Source organism: Syngnathus floridae, chromosome 20, assembly GCF_059516105.1.
Source record: "Syngnathus floridae isolate MCC-2025c chromosome 20, RoL_Sflo_1.0, whole genome shotgun sequence".
NCBI classification, from domain to species: Eukaryota; Metazoa; Chordata; class Actinopteri; order Syngnathiformes; family Syngnathidae; genus Syngnathus; species Syngnathus floridae.
In genome coordinates, this window is record NC_142432.1 from 1,179,615 (window position 1) to 1,196,596 (window position 16,982).

At 40.9% G+C, this 16,982-nt stretch overlaps 1 protein-coding gene across 4 annotated transcripts in view; it reads right to left on the reverse strand.

Moving 5' to 3' along the window:
* ofcc1 (orofacial cleft 1 candidate 1) overlaps positions 1 to 16,982 on the reverse strand; it is a 38,232-nt gene that overhangs the window by 4,460 nt on the left and 16,790 nt on the right. For 3 of the 4 annotated variants that reach the window (XM_088364201.1, XM_088364199.1, XM_088364198.1), the window contains exons 8-12: positions 13,974 to 14,249; positions 11,934 to 12,186; positions 11,556 to 11,719; positions 9,633 to 9,792; positions 983 to 1,183 (exon numbers count right to left, since the gene is read on the reverse strand). In XM_088364201.1, coding sequence (XP_088220327.1) covers positions 983 to 1,183; positions 9,633 to 9,792; positions 11,556 to 11,719; positions 11,934 to 12,186; positions 13,974 to 14,249 — 1,054 coding nt within the window. The remainder of the gene's footprint in view (positions 1 to 982; positions 1,184 to 9,632; positions 9,793 to 11,555; positions 11,720 to 11,933; positions 12,187 to 13,973; positions 14,250 to 16,982) is intronic. The other variant, XM_088364200.1, reaches the window with a different exon arrangement.

Genomic DNA, 16,982 nt, shown 5'->3' on the forward strand with positions numbered 1-16,982 from the left:
TGTATCCTTCGCTTAACGTGGCCCTCCCTTATGAAACTCACAAGTGATGTATTTGTGACAAAGTGCTTTGTGTGGATATTTTACCCAGATGTCTGATCGGGCTCTGCAGGCTATGCACATGCACACCCCCACACTAGATCGAGAACCATGTTGCGTGTTTACACTCCACATTAGTCAAACAATGACAGAGGACGATTAGTACATAAGACCCTCAGAGCTAATTGTTAGCATCTCCGTCCTTCCTTCCAAATATTAATATGGTGCACGTTTCTTTCTGGGGGACTGACAGGAATGATTGAAGAAAGGAATCAATGCAGCACTTGTCACGTAGCACTAATGAAGCAATGTTTCACGTCTTGTCGAAAGTCAGATGAAAGAGTTGCCAATGTAATTATATTCCCCGACTGCTTCTCTCTGTTGATTCAGGCTGACGTTGTTGTCAAGCCATAGTCTCAACGCTGTCTTGTCAGGCAATTGGTGTTTGGTAAGCAGTGACTACAACAGATCTTCTGTATGAAGTTATGATTTGTTTCTGGGGGCAAATTCTTTCTCTTCTATTTGAGAAGGAAACACCATTTTACATTTGTTTTTGCCCAAGGAAAACCTTTTGATTCTAGTTCTTCAGGTTAGAGGTGGGTGTCGTTTTTCCACCCTCTTACACCACACAGCTGTACTGTTGTCTGTGGATTGGATTCCATATTGAAGCTGCGAGGAACTGTGCTCCCTCCGCACAGGGAGGGAGGGAGGGAGGGAGGCTGAGGATGAAAAGAGGGAGTGGTTGGGAATCCGCATCCCACCCATCCTTCCATCCTTTTTAACCTGTACTGTACTTTTCTCTTGCACTAACTCCCCCAAAATGAAACCCAAACTCTGGCAGGGCAGTATAGTTGCTCAAAATATTACTATGAATACATTTGGTTACGTTCTGAAAATGTTCACATGAATGATGCTTGCCAACAAGTGTGACTCCCAAATGCCGTACCTCAATGATGGCCCCATCTGGTTGTCGGAGGAAATGTCTGTATCTTTGCTTGAGCCCGCTTAGGTAGAGCGTGTAGATGGCCATGTGGGTGCTGGTCTCTCTGTGTGGCATTGGAGAAGGCTCACTATGTGGGTCATCTATGGGGGTTGAGGAACCAGCCAATGGGTTCTCTGCTGTCCAGATATAGTCATAGACTGCCACCTAGTCACACACACAATGAGATTTATTGTACAATATATTCTATTTTCTCTGACAATGTGATAACTTTAAAATAATGCAGATGGGGGGGTGCAAATATATGAAATGATATTTATAAATATTTTTTATATTTATATGTATTTGGGGCTTTCACACCTGTAATGCTGTGCCCTTCTTTATTAGGGTGAGACACAGGCAGCAAGCAGAGCGTGTAACATGTTATATAGGTCATGTAACTCGAAGTCATCCATGTGTGAAGATCATGGAACCTCGATCTGAACGTGTGCGCTGGTAAAGGCTCCAATGTGTCCTGAGTGCACAATTCTGGAGGATTTTACACACGGTGATTATTGAAACAAAACGTGTATTTCTTCTGAGTCATCTCTTAGATGTGTCCAATGCGAAGGAACAAAAACATTCAAATCAACTCCCGCATTATAATTCCGTGTAAAATGGGTGAAATGGCCAAAGGATACAAAAACAAGTGGAGTCACGAAGAGGAACTTTTTCAATGGTAATATTCAAGGTGACCCCATAATTGGTGGTCTAATTACTGTGTAATTTGTCTGAAAACATAGAAACTGTCGGAGGAAAAATAACGGCTCATTCAATGGGTCGTGAGTGTCAGGGTCAAGCTGAAGGAGAGCTTTAATTTAGCCGTGTATCGATGTCAGCCAGCACCTCTAAACACTTAGCCAAATACAACTCAAGGCACTTTATAGAGAAAACAGTGAGGCGGCCCTATTACCTCACTTGTAATTAGAGACACTGCATAAGCTGCAAAGCAGGCAGTCTTGCGATTAGAAAGGATGTCATTGGCAAAATTGCATGCGGCCTGAGTGTGTGTGTGTGCGTGTGTGTGTGCTTGTCTGTGTTCTTGTCTTTCTATCACGGTGTGGCTCTAAAATAGATGATTTTTCCATTGTATTTAACTGTACACAACTTTCTCTGTGTACGTTTCATATTCCATGAATTGTAATATTTGAACCATACAGGATACAATTATAGGTGAATTGACAGCAGCAAGAATTTCGAGATGTTTTCACAGCTATTCTCTGGCGCAAATTACTCACGGAATATTCCGACCCTGTATTGGGTTCCTTTAGGTTAAAAAAAGTGTGATGATGATTGCTCGCTTCACTTATTGGCCTCTTATTTCACCAAATGGGTGAAACAGCTCTAAAATTGGCCTCCATTGTTAAGTGGAGTTTCTATCCACACTAATCAAAATAAACCACATCAAGTAGAAAACAACCCACCATTTTCAGTCAACTGTTTTGAGATGAACGCTAGGAACTTTATGACCCGGTTTGATGGCGGTGGCCAAATGTCTAAATCTGTTATGTGTCTCAATTTCATATTTTCTGCTTTGACTTGAATAAAAAATAGAAGCTTTTTGGTAAGAGCGGTCACTATGGTTAAACACACCTGACTGGATGCTGTTCATGCTTCTGCCATGAATGTAAAGGGAGATGATTTTTTGTTTTTTTTGTTTTGCTACGGTCCTATTTGAATTAGCACGTGAAATCCAGTTGACAAGGCCAAACAAAAGCTTTAAAAGGTGTTTGTGTGTCGGGTTTGGGTGATGCCATTTCATGCAATGCACCACGGCTCTCACGGCTGAGACAAAACAACCGGAAAGAGCATTAGAGGCTCCACACTACGACTGTTCTCTTCTCTTCTCTTCTGTTCTGCTCTGGTTTTGTTCCATCATGGCGCTCGGCTGCTTTCTTGCTTTCTAACAAGAGTTTGAGTGCTCTTTCCACTCCGCCATTGTTCCATTTGATAGCACTAAGTGACTGATTTAGCTTCAATGCCTGCATGGAGCAGCAGACAGGCCAGCTGTGGTTTAAGCAGATAGCATTCAAGTGAGCTAACTGAATTCAAAGCCAATCAAGCTGGGATTTATTGTCAGGGTCTGTATTTAGAAATCTGATAGAGTCTGCATCAGTCCCTTGACTGGCATCATGAGAGACAGACCTCATGGGGTTCGGCTGAGGACTATAAATGGCAAACCATGTTTTCCAGCAGGGGCATAAATTTCAAGATTTGTAGACATTATGGCAAATTGAGAAGGGGCAAGGGGGACGGACGGACGGGGGCACAGGAAGTAAGGGTGGCACAGCTGCTTGACAAAGACAGTCAGTCTGTCTTTCTCAGGGTAAATGTGATTTTCTGCTCTCCAAATTATTTGAATACAAACAAAAAGGACGTTCGAATCTCCAATTAAGCTGTTGCGATGGATCAGAATGTGCAAAAATTGTCTAACCTTCCCACAAATATCACTCTGACATTTCCCTCATGCATAAACACAGTGTCTAGACTCTGTCATTTAAAAAAAAACAGTAAGCATAAAGTAATAGAAAATTTCTGTAGTGACTTCATCATAGTTGTGACCTTGGCAGACATTGTCCACGAATAAACAACTTCAAACTAGCCTAACGTCAATGTTTCTTCTTGGAAGGAAGACCCTGTTCCTGCACCCCGACCATGATACCCTTTGGTTTGTACTTCTGTCCCGCTTGGCTTTAATTTACAGGGAGGGAAATAATTAGAATCTCACTTTTGCGACGAGTGGAGTGAAAATGTAAACAATGCCTCCCTGCGGGCGGGTGCTTCATCACTTTGACAGGTGCATTTGAATTTGCCTGGGTGGTGGACAGGCTTGGTTATTTATGTATCATTGGCGCATGGAAGGCGAGGCTGAGGATGGGAACGTACTTGCGTGATGGAGGCCAATGTGGAGAATGGAGGTATGGAAATGGAGAAACTTGAAAGAACCGTTTCCACCAAGTATCCGTTCGGCACGAATGCGTGCGCTTCTTCAAAATAACTCTTTTGTGCTATCTTCAAGTTTAAATCCCCCTGAATGATGTATGAATTAGAATTTGGGCAAACATATGGACCAAAAATGGAGTCAGCATAGCTTTCAGCCTGTCGAATTTCACTTGCTTGTGAACAAAGCCTCACGGCGAGCATGCGTACATCTCCAGTGCCTGCGGGCCATCGAGATGAGGGGGAGGAAGGGGTTGTGGAGAAATGGGGAGAAGGGTGAGGAAGGGTTAGAGGAGTATGCACCGCACAGAGGCTATCTAAGCTCGAAAGGGTCAACCCCCCCTCCCTCAATACTGCCGCCGCCATGGAACTGACCCTAGGTTCAAATCCTGCACCACATAGACACTGACTAAGTGGAAGTACAGCCGAGCACATGCCAACACAGATGAATTGGGCTCATTCACAATTTTGACATAGCAAGTGCACACTGTGTATTGTAATACACATAAACAAGACTCATATGTCAAGGTTCATAGTGCACAAATGCCCATCAACAAATAGACAAATGCACACAGACAGAAACACACTTCCTAAAAAACACACACGGTAAGTGGCTGGGAACATGCGTAAGCATAAAGCAGAAAAGCGTAATCGACATACATGCATGGATAAGCCAAGCAATGTCAGCCATTAGAATGAAAATAGATATGCTATTATTCTACATCTGGCCAATATGTGGATGCTTGGCAGATATAATTGGAGCATCTTGAAAATGGCATGGATGCACACAATGATTTGGCCTCAGCAAAGGTCTATGTCTTGTTAAACGCACCACTGGACAAGACAGGCCACCCATTCGCATTTGCATGCAGGAAACACACACACACACATGCACACAGAGTGACAAAAGTGCAAGCACACTACACTGGTTACCGTCTTCTTCAGCCCTCATTACTGTGCCTATCCAGCAAAACGAGAGCCTATAAACATCTGAAGTGGAATAATCACAGCTAAAATAGTGCATCCAAAACTAGCACAGAAAAGAAAAACAAGCAACGGTGGCTATAACGAGTCTAAATAAAGCCACTTTTAAAAGAAGATTATACACAGAGATAATATAGTGGAGTGTCTGAGATAATCCAGAAAATAAGATATGCATAATTTACTGTTACTAATCTCCTTTGCGGGAAATAATGCCTATTGCCAGCCCACAGTAAACAGCTCACATCACAGACTATCTCTTACTTCAACACCATGTCTCTACCCTAAGGACATCACTTTACCATTTATGTACATACTGTACTTAGTTTACCTGGCAAAATCATATAAGTGTAAATCCTCATCGGATTTGAACCCTGAAATGCACAATGCACTCAGTTAATCAGATAAGCATACAAAGAATAACTTTTGTCTCAATAACTAGTATGGACGAGAAGTTAGTTTATGTCAGTACTGCATATCGATTCTAAAAGTTTTACTATGTCATGATATGAATTTATAATCCACATGGAAAAACATTTAACAAGACCCATTCCTCCTTAAAAATGTGTTTCTTATGTAATATATACCAATTGAGGTGTCCTGGAATGTGACGCAATTTGAGTTGAAAACTGACATCATGTACTGATGTTAATTTGTATAAAAAGCTCAGATATACGTATAGTCACAAATAAGAATACATTTCAGTAGTTCAAGGGGTCATCTTTGCATTAAGATGCAGCAAACAGATGCCAAAGTAGGCTTTTGCCTTTGATAGTGAGCAAAGAAAGAAAATTGATGGTGAAGCAGCTTCAAATTAATCAGGCCTCGGAGGCTTGGGGGGTCATAAGCCTCCAATAACCAATTTGAGAGCCGAGGATAAGGGATGAGATGCATTCACAGTCTCACATGTGCACACACACTTACGTTTGTGTGTCATTTTTATTTAATTATTTATTTTTGATTTATTTCAGTTCACTTCTCTTTCTCTCCCTCAGTGTCAGTCTCTACCTTGTTTTGACTCTCCCACAAAAGCCCGGTCAGGTCCGGGTTTGGTCGATAATGACATTCTCTTCCCGGATTAATTGCGAGGGCCGCATTAGGCAATGCCACTGACACTCCCTGTAATTAAACGGTTCAAAACCGACATGTTCATACTAGAATATTTTCTTCTCTTTTTGTCTGCCAAGTGAGGGAACCGTTGGCCTGTCTAGAAATGGGAACCGTGGTGGTGCTTTTACGAGGGAAAGAACACTGTGAAGAAATTTAAAAAAAAACGGGAAGACAGTTGGCTGATGGCATCAATTCATATGCCAGCGTGCGATAAAGTGCATTTTTTTCACCATGATCAAAATTTGCAGGTAAACTGACAACAGGCGGAGAAGGGCGGGGCTATTAACTGATCAACACCTGGTGGTGTGTTGTTGTGGTAGAAAATCAATGGATGGTTGATTGACTGACAACAATCTGTTTTTGATGGCATTGATCTTTTTGACATTTAACAAGTAACAAAACCAATTTCAATGCAGAACAGGATGTGTCAAATATCGATAGTTTCAATCAATCAGAAGCTTTTTTTCTTATCAGATGTATCGGAGAACAATGATGCATCATTCCTATTTTTTATTGATTCTAATAACGATGGATTACACTGAAAGAATGCTTATTAGTCTTTGTTTTCCTTCACAATAGCATTCAAGCAGTGTTTGTGTTAACCATTGAAAAATCTTATGACCTCCTTTATAGAAACATTTACAGCAACGCTAGCATTTGCTTCAGTGATTATGTTTATTCAATGGTAAGTAGTTATGCCTAATGCACTTTGTACTTGCGCCCATAACATTTTACATGTGACTTGCAAAAGAGTGGGAGGGGGTGCATGTGTGTGTGCAAACTGAAAATAGAATGTGTGTTTCATCTTTATCTGTGCGCTTTAGTTTGAGTTGACCACTTCTTTTACACATTAGTGCTCACCGAAGTCTGTGACCTTTTCAGGAACGTGGCCATGTAGCATTTGCCGTCATTTCTCATATTGAGCTCCCTAATACTCAGCCTGTGTGGATGCTGCCCTTGCCTGCCTGTTATTGCCTCAGGCCATCGGGGCCCAAAGCGGTGTCCACTTAAAAAAAAAAAACCTTTCCTCTGTAATAGAAGAAGCCACTTTAATGTGACATGCACATGCAGGCGTGCAAAAACGGTTTATATGCATGTATGAGTGTACTTTGACAAATACTGTAGGATTCAGGTGAACGTCGAATTGGATTTTTGCACATACACTCAAGCGTATAAACAAATGCATTGACCAAGAGAGCTCCAGTATCCGACCCAGCGCCCACTCGATGCTGGTCGCTTTGACCTACAGCACCTTAGCACTCAGCGTGGTCTCCGTGTTCCTTTGGCTGTTGTTATGGGTTCCTGTTTCCCGAGCTTTGGCTTCTATTGTTTCGTGACAGCGTTTCCTGTGTATTCTGTCACGGCCAGCCACCCTCTCTGTTTGCCTTATTTCCTGCTAAAGTGTCCAATATGTGAAGAGTTTTGTCAAAAGAAGCATACCATTATCTAAATGAATGAAATAAAGCACGATGTTACCTTTTGAAGATACAGCAACATTTTAACCCTGGGCAGCTTTTCAGTCTATCAAGCATGTTAACGTTGGAAAGCACCTTGGGTGTTCCAAAATTTGCCTGCCAGTAATCTATTAGCTCGACACACCAAGACAAACGGCATGAAGGAGCGTGAGCGTCGATGCAATCAGGTTGGCAAAACATCTCCGGGCCAGCCCACAAAGCGCCTCTCAGCCTTTTCTGCTTTCTATTTAATCTGTCCTCTCCTTCAATTATCCCAATGTCACCACCAGTGGGGAAACGTTGCTTTTGGATGAATTAGCAGCAAACAAGGTTTGCAGCGGGTAAACTGCTGGCTGGCGCACTCTGTCACTGCCATAGCGATGGCTCAGACAAAACAGTTTGCGTACCTGTTTAAGTATTTCAGAGTTCCCTTCTATGTACAGTGATCTGGAGGGGGTGACAGGAGACGATTAATAACGTCAATGTGCCTATACATAATTAATGGGGCTCATTACGGAAGCAGTAGTAGCTCCCTCAAAGCCTCCATAGCTCAGATAAACGCAACAGGATGCCAAGATGTTTTAGGTTCAAGGGTTTTGAACACATTTCAAATTGACAGCCTATCACATTTCCCTTTTGTTCTAATATCATGTCATTGAATGGACTTCAATTATTCTCAAGGATTACAGTCCTGTTTTTGCCCAGATATGATTTGATAAAAACATATTTTTTAAATATATCGTTGTATACATTTCTTGATTAATATTGGTATATTTAGAAATGGATAGAGTCCCTTGTTTTCCTTCTTTCTCCTTTCTCCCAGCCAGCTAATGAAGGCCTCGTGGCCTACTGTTATTAAAATTTCGCCCTTGCCTCTGATATTAATTGGCTTCGTAATAAGAAATGCGCCGGATTCATTATTTAATTGAAGGGGCACAATTGGAATACAGTTTCGGAAATGTATTTTTAATGAAAAACACTACATCCTGACCTAATCATATCAACCTTATTCTATCTAATTAGGGATGCAAAAAATCATTAGAGTTGCAAAATATTAGTTTCAGCTCTTGTCGGGTCGCTCCTTCGCTTGCCTTCATGAATTTTTACTTTATATATTTTTTTCCTTCATGTGATAAATAGTTAATAAGGGAAAATGACAAGAAATTGCACCCTTGCAAATTATTCTTGAGTTAGGAAAGTGACCCTCAATGGAGACTTGGCATCACTAATTATAAAATAATGACACATCAGCATGTCTTATTTAGATGAAAAATAACTCTGCGGTGCAAAATGTAATAATCATCAATTAAATGACGTGCTCTATCTTTTAAGCAAGCTGAACGTTAGATTTATTTATTTTAGTATTTAATGTCTAATAATATCTGAATGTTATGGTTACAAAAAAGTGTCACGTTTGGGCAATGTAGATAATTTACCTATTAAAAAATTATATTGAATAAAAAATAAATAATAAATGAAAAAAAAAAGCCTACATTTCATGATTTGGTTGGCCCATAAGTTCAGCAAGCAAAGAGCAAAGGGAGTTAATGAAAATGGCAAACACGGAACGATGCATGCCACTACAAATCCAACACACTAAATTAGAGAAGGGCCTGCAGTTTGATGGCCATGTTCTATTTCCCTTATCTCAACAAGTCACATTTTCAATCACTATGCAAAAGATTTGACATCTGGTGTCGGCTTGGCGCTAATAGACTTCTTGCTGCCGTGCCGTCGCCATGAACCTACGCCTGGCTGTCAAACATGCGGCAGCTTCACTCTGCCCATGCTAATTTCACGTGAAGCGACATTTATGTAAAGTGGAATCCTGGGCTCGTGACACGGACATGTCCACCACACCTTCAAAGAATAGCAAATTTAACAAATTGACTGGCATGTTGATTGAGCAGCCTGTTTGACTCAAATGTCTTTGTAATGTCATTTTCACAGACTAATCAGGCAGCTTCCTAGATGGCTTTCTGTTTTGGTAATTATCCTGTACTAATTAGAATGAAGCTAGATACCTTAGAGATGACTTCTCAGCTTTCTGAAATGTAACTAAAGACAATTCAATGATACAAAATTCTCCACATTGTTTTGTTCTTCATTTTGTCTGGTCTGGATGTGCATACCTTGCGTCTCTCGCCATTATAGCCCCTCCATTGCTCTGCCTTCTTGACGATGTAGCTAAGCTCCTGATTGGACAGCTCTAAGTCCTGAGGTAGGAAATAAGTCCCCTCCTTGGCCGTGAGCCTCTGGAAGATGTCCAGCATACGACCATTGTTGTGAAATCTAGATAGTGTGGAGTCAAAAAAGAAGGAAAACTGTGGGAGTGGAAAGCCAGTCTGAATCACTGTCTCCTCACTGTTAAGGTCATGTGAGGTCAAATACCTAAGCAAGACAGACTAAGCAAAGCTGCGAATATAGTACGAGCCTGTTTTGTCTGTCACAATGGCTCTTTTTTACAAATCAATGCAAAAAAAAAATCTGAAGATAAATTTGGATCACAGCACGCAATGGATCAATACAAAATATCTGAGTGCAAATGGAATCAAATATGTTGCGCTTTGAGTAGGAAGCTCTTTGTTCTCACACTGACTTCAGCAATGTCTGTGTCTGTTTGTGTGTGATGCGGTTGCTAATGTGTGGGAGTCCAATCCTGACCAACTGTAGATGAGTTTGGAGAACCCAGCCTGAGTCACAAGGAAAGACTGGAGACCATATTGATCCGTAGATGCTTATCACAAAAGTGCGAGGATTTCTTTGACCCACACATGGAAGCAGGCAGTCAACCTTGAAAGGGATTCACCATGTGTGTAAAACTGAAATAATGCATTGGCTGACCATCAAAACCAGCCGACCTTGCACCCTTCCGTAGAAATTGCGGTCTGTCGGAGGGTAATCGGATCTCAAATCAAAGCAACATCAAGTGGACGAGGATTTATGCATGGAAGTGGTGCAAAGCTTTGAACTCAAGCTCATCCACTGTCCCTCTTGGGAATGCAGATGTTTGTAGTATCCTGACCTCATCCCATGCATCTATTTTCAATGGTGCTTCTCATTCATTTATGCCATCTCTCTTTGCATCCTCTCTTCAAACATTTCTTTGCTGTTAGAATGTCTCTGACTTTATTATTCGTATGTAAGCTATGATAACATAAATATAAATAAACGCCGTAATTCAGCATGGATGACCTCAATATCTGAAACATGACTGCAACACACAGATGCTGTCAGATGAGTCCTTGTCATATACATTCTACAATATATATCTGCTCTATTTCAATATGCATGCAGTGATAGCAGCCATGCAAAGCATTCAGCCTAATAGGATCATGTAAGAGGGTTATATGTTCACGCTATATCAAAACACATTTGAACTTTTGGATTGGAAATGCTTTCAATGTTCCAACCGATACCACGGTATGGTGGCTGTGAAAAGGCAGCTGTGTGATGCAAGTGTGTACAACTGCTCTTGTGTTTACGTATACTCATTGTGCTGATGTGTGAGGTCCATGCAAACCTGCATAAGTAATTCCATTCAACTGTGAAATCAAAAGGCATCAGATTTGTTCCATTTTCTCTTGTTGTTTTTTGCAGGGTGGATGGATTAGGAGTTAGGACTAGCACATGGCTGCGGAGGTGGAAGAGAGAGTTATTCCTGAATAGATGTTTAAGTCAAGCCAGGCCAGAGTGTTGCAAGGAAAGGATTCATCTTCATTGTCAGATTGTCCCTATAGGTTACTTTCATTTCGAAATAGCCGTGACTTTCATTGCTCTCGCAACTCGAGTTGTCGTGCTTCTCAGCCACTGAGGACTTATAAAATGGAGCTCAAAGATGGAGTTTACATAAAGCATTTTTTAAAAACAGAATAGCTTTGCAGTTGCATTGCAGTTGTTGTTTTTCTCACGCTGTAGCTTTGGTATGGACATTAATAAAATGGTGAGACAATATGACGCATAATCAACATGTTTTGTGAAGTAAATGGAAATTAGGAACAATTGCAATTTGACTGAGATAAGCAGAAATATCCATTCAGTCCCGTGAGTCTCACCTGAGCAGATAAACGCAAAGGATGGTGACGGATAGAAGAAAGATGACTGCATAAAGGAAAACAGTGATGATGACTCCGGCTGTGCCTGATTGGTCCACTCTGTGGAAGTGCCAGAAAAGCTTGGCGGCATCTCCCACTGGTCTGTCTGGGCTGTAGGATAGACGCTGTGACCACAAATATAGAGTCACATATTGTATTAGTTCTATGATTGACAATTAATTTGTAGTGCTTCACTGTGATTTATAAAAACAAGACAACACCCAGCTAACCTTGCACTCATCCTCTACTCACCCCATTTTTCTGTGTAATCGAAAGTCACTTTGCTAAGATAAAGTGAACTCCTATTTAAAGTGCACAAGTTATTTTTAAGTGACTTACCCCGAGGACGGCGTCCACTGCAAGGACTGCCAGGGGGTGCAGGACTGTCCACACTCCCTGAGCCATGATAAACTTTGACGTGAAGGAAGGGAGTGATCCAAATATCTGTTGACAGCCCCATCTGATCAGAACCAGCAGGAACGTTACTGCGTTCAAGGTCAGGGGACCCACCACCACCATAGCCAGCTCCTCGCGGGTGTGGAGCAAAGAACTCTGGTACACCAGGTCCACCGTGTGTGCGTGAAATTGGAATCTGATGAGAGGTGCGTGTGTCAATATGTGTGCGGCACATTTGTGTTTATCATCTTGTGTCACTTTAGGCCACCATAATATCATAGTATTTGCGAGTGATCCAATCATTTTGGACTGATGACCATCACCATAAAGATCATCTGAGCTACTTTCTTTGTAGCATCTTAATAATTGAATTAAGATAAAATGATGACTAGAAAACTAGAAAGTTGAGCTAAGAAAAAGCATCACTTGCTATCAAGTAACTATTTTTGCACCTGCAAGATCGACTCTCTGTTTACAAGCAAGCCTCATGAGCTCCTTAATCTTCCCATCAGTCAGGAGACGGCAAAGCAGTGGTAAGACAGGACAGGTCTGCTTTCTGCTCATTAAGTCCCATTTGATTTTGCCTTTTCCAGATTCCCTTCATTAATCTCAATGAAGAGGTCCATTGGAGTTTCATGTGAAGCAAAACTCCAAACATACCACTGCAAGTTAGAGCTTTGTGGCAGTATTGTTCGTTCTGGTCCACTTTAAAATTGAGGGAGCCACATTAAAAGCAACTCTTTGCTGAATCTAATTGAATACTTTATTTATTGAATAGTTCTACACTAATATACTAATTCCGGATAAATGCCACTATGGATCATAACAAAGCATTACATTTTTAAGTCAGGATTCTTGATACATCTCATTACGTTGTGCAGGTACCTTACCTCTAATTTAATACAGTTCACAGTATGCTTTTAATTTTGCATAGAGGCTAATTGACTTGAATATGGTTTTGTTCTGTGCACTTTGGAAGTCATTTGGAGATGAAAGCTTTGGGACATGTTTTATATTTGTGAACAATTCAAGAATCCGGGTCCTCCTGCATGTTTTCTATGGCTACTTGTTGCAACACACCCGATTCAAACGTTGTTATCCATCTTCTGCAGACCTTGCTCATTTTCTGACCATTTGAATCAAGCGTGTTGCAACAGGAAGCCATGCAGGACCCGCCCACCTGTTCCAACACACCTGATTCAATGATGAGGGTTGTTTTCCAGCTTCTGCAGACCTTGCATGTTTTCTGACCATTAATGGATGGATGAATAAGGTGTGTTGCAACAGGAATACATAGAAAACATGCAGGATTACGACGCTGCAGGACCAAAGTTGCCTACCCATGGTACAGTGATTTATTTTTCTCATTACCCCTTCTAAGTGTTTGGTCAAATGTTTGTCATTCTTCCTTGAATGCCTCTCTATGTTTCTAATCCCCAATCACGTCTACATTTTAATATGTGATGTTTTCACGCCCATGATAGTGTCATAAAAACTGTTGGTATGCATGCTCACAGCTGGAGCGTTTTATTATGATAAATTCAATCAGCACCATATGCCAATTACATGCTATTTTACAGGTGTTTTGTGTCATATTTCTTTTTAATCGCAATGCTGCTTAAAAGGTAATATACAAGATAATGCTAAATTCCTTCCAGATAATGTCGTCTACTGGGGTGTTAAAGGTGTCTGGTGACATCAACATCGTTCCACAGTGATGCTATGTTAATGTTGCGCAAAAGATGTGTTCAAAATTATTCATAAATTGTGTGTTCTACATTTTTATGTAATCCAATCCTTACTTCTCACAACACTATAAAACTAGCAAATTGTCGTGTTGGTTGAGCACGATACGGAAGAATATGCAAAAAAAAAAAACACAAGCTATACATTTTAGTTTTGTGGGCGTGCATGCATACGAGCGTCAACTCCTTCCCATCCTTCTAGTTATGTATGTGTGTGTATCAAAGGAACTGAACTCACTTGTTGACAGGAACTGCTATGGCCTGAAGGTAGAGCCACTGGCTGCAGTAATGCAGGTAGAGCCTCACAAACCACATCAAAGCCAGCAGCAGCATAATGAGGCTGAGCTGCAAAACAGAAAGCCGCCAGCTACCACATGCTTGTTGTTGTTGCCGCTGCTGCCGCCGCCGCTTGTGTTGCCGCAGCAACAACAGGCCCAGCTCAGATGGTAACATGCAAAGGACCAAGTGGGCTGGGTTGGCCAGCTGAGCAGAACTTGGTCCATTCTGTGAAGGGCTGTATTAAGACAATCAAAATCACACGCAAATTAGTTATCTGGTGACAGGCAGGCACAGAGTATGTTATACAGCATGGTATTTGGAGGCTTCAAAAGGGTGAGGCATAACTGGGCTAAATTGAGTTCCTTTATTATTTTTATTTATTATAGGTCTTTCACTTTATAAGCTGCATTCAAGCAAATGTGAGACCAGGAAAACTGCACTGGACTAACTCCATATATAAGCAAAGATAATTTATAATTTTTGTATTGACACTTGCCCTAGGATATACATAAATGACTATTTTGGAATATAGTACGGCATTACTCTTTTGACTGTGACATTTGTGTGAACATCCACATCATGTAAACAAACCAATATGACACAATTTCCACCCGTTGTGTAAACGTCTGCTAAAGGTGCAGCTCACGTGCTATATTTGTGCATCAATGTAGTGTCACTCAAGCAAACAGCCATCCTTCCCTCCCTCCCTCCCTTCCTCCCTTCCAGCAGTGCGCTTCCCTCGGCACCTCTGCCTCCTCTGTGCTGCCCTTTGTTGGTCTGCTCAACTATTCCCTTTCATATGGAGGGCACAGATGGAGAAACCGCAGACACAAACTCACAATATGTCAGAGAAGGCGGCGATTACATTTTGCTTTGCATGACAAACTTGAACTGAGACGCACTACTTGCAGTAAAACAGCATAGAAGAGAATCATGTAATTGCACTGGAATGGTCGACCCGGATAATGGCTAACTTTAATTAAAGTGGACTGAAAGTAGCCAAAGTAAGGTTAGCATCAGAGTGCGACTTTGGGCTTTTGCCTGTGGATATCCCAGTGTCTCACCACGGTGTCCCAGAGCACGGCTGGATTTCACTTTGTAGTGACTATCTAGGGAAAATGGTACAGTGCCTAAGGATAAAAAAACAGAATCAATTGTGTTGCCCAACCCCTCCACCCAATAAATTAGTCTAGAGTTAAATCTGACATTACTTTAAAGCAGTGATTCCTGTTATCAGGGATGCTGCGGGGAATTATCCAATTGCATTTAATTTGTCTGAAAACTCATTAATGATATATATATTTTCAACTATTTATGATATCTTGTGATGGGCAAATAATTAAATACACCTGTTGCCGTTCATACAGAAAAATATGTTTTTCTGGGTACATCAATGTTCAATTAAATTGGCCCAATTTTCACGCTGAGTATGTGACAGGAGTATGATCATTTCAGTATTGATACTTTCTTTTACTATATACGTATATTTTTTCTTTTAAATGTCTTGGCTCAACAATATTCGAGAAATCCTCCTTTTTATTTTCTTCCCAGCTCGTATCATTGCTTAAATATCAAAAGTTGCTCACGTACGACGAAACACATCTTTTTTTGTGAGGCTGGCATTTTCTCTGAGGTGTTGAATTGTTTCAAGTTCTCAAGCTCCTTGGTGCATGCAAAAATGGGCAGAGGGAATCATTGAGAAAACACTTAGCCAGCAATTTTGCTCTGATAAATATTAATAGGTTTCCTGAAACAATAACAAGCAAACATCTGTCATAAAAAGTTGGCCACTGGTGAGATGAGATGAAGTGCAGCATGTAAAATCTGGCTACATTTCATGATTGATGCAAATATACAATGCAGTAGAGATAAACTAAGCGGTCATCCATCCGTCTATTTTCTCCACCGCTCATTCTGATCAGGGACCCGAATCCCAGGTATTAACTGGTCATCAATCAATCACAGGGCATTTCTGGACACAGACAACCAGTCACACAAATGCATTGCGACACTATCACTGTAAATAAACGAATCCCATATTTGACAATATGAAGTTGAATAGAACGTTGTGTAATTGTAATTCTATTTACTGCCAAAGAGACAAGGCAATGAAAATAGTGATCCCCATAGTGACAAACATTACAAGATGTAAATATATTTGTAAATGTCTCTTATTTTCTTCCAAGCTTTTTGACATTTTTGTGTATTTGAATTGGAAAGTGGACTAAAAAAAAAAAGAAAGAAATCAGTGTCTCATAAAAATAGGCCCTGTCAAGTGGCATTAAGTGAAAACAGCAAAGTGGTCCTGACGCCCATCCTTCAAATAAGATATTGATGATGCATGAAAGAGGAATATTTTTAGACACTTGAGTGGCGGGCGCCCTTGTGCTTCTTCCAAAGCAAACACCATGTGAAATCTTTTCTCACCGGTGAATTCATTTCATTAAAACCCCTCCAATTATAAAACCATAATAGATGAAATGCAAGGTTGGATATATTATCTTCCAAAAATGAAAGCATGTCCCTCCAATCTGATGTGGCGAAGGCCCAGAGTTCATTTCAACCGCCATGCATTGGCACGCATTGCTACATTTTAATTGCACTTTAAAGGATTGTGTGAAATCTGGGTCAGAAGCTGTTCCCTAATTATCTTCCCTGGATACGTTTGTGTTGCTATTTTGCAAAAACTGACTCATCATTTTCTCCAAACCTTGCCAGACTGAGCAAAGTATGCAAATGATGTGTCAATCATTTGCGCAAGAACTATCTCTTGGATTGCTTTGGCTGTTAAAAAATAGAAACCGAGAAGCCAGTATTACTTTTAAAAGATGCTTAGGTAATGAGAATGGCCAGCGTGAGGATTACACTGGCGTGTTCCATTTTAAATAGCAGATTAATGGTAATAATTCTCTAAGGGCTGAACCGCAGAAGGTAACCCTGAGAATCCTTCTCGGTCGCACTTGCAGGC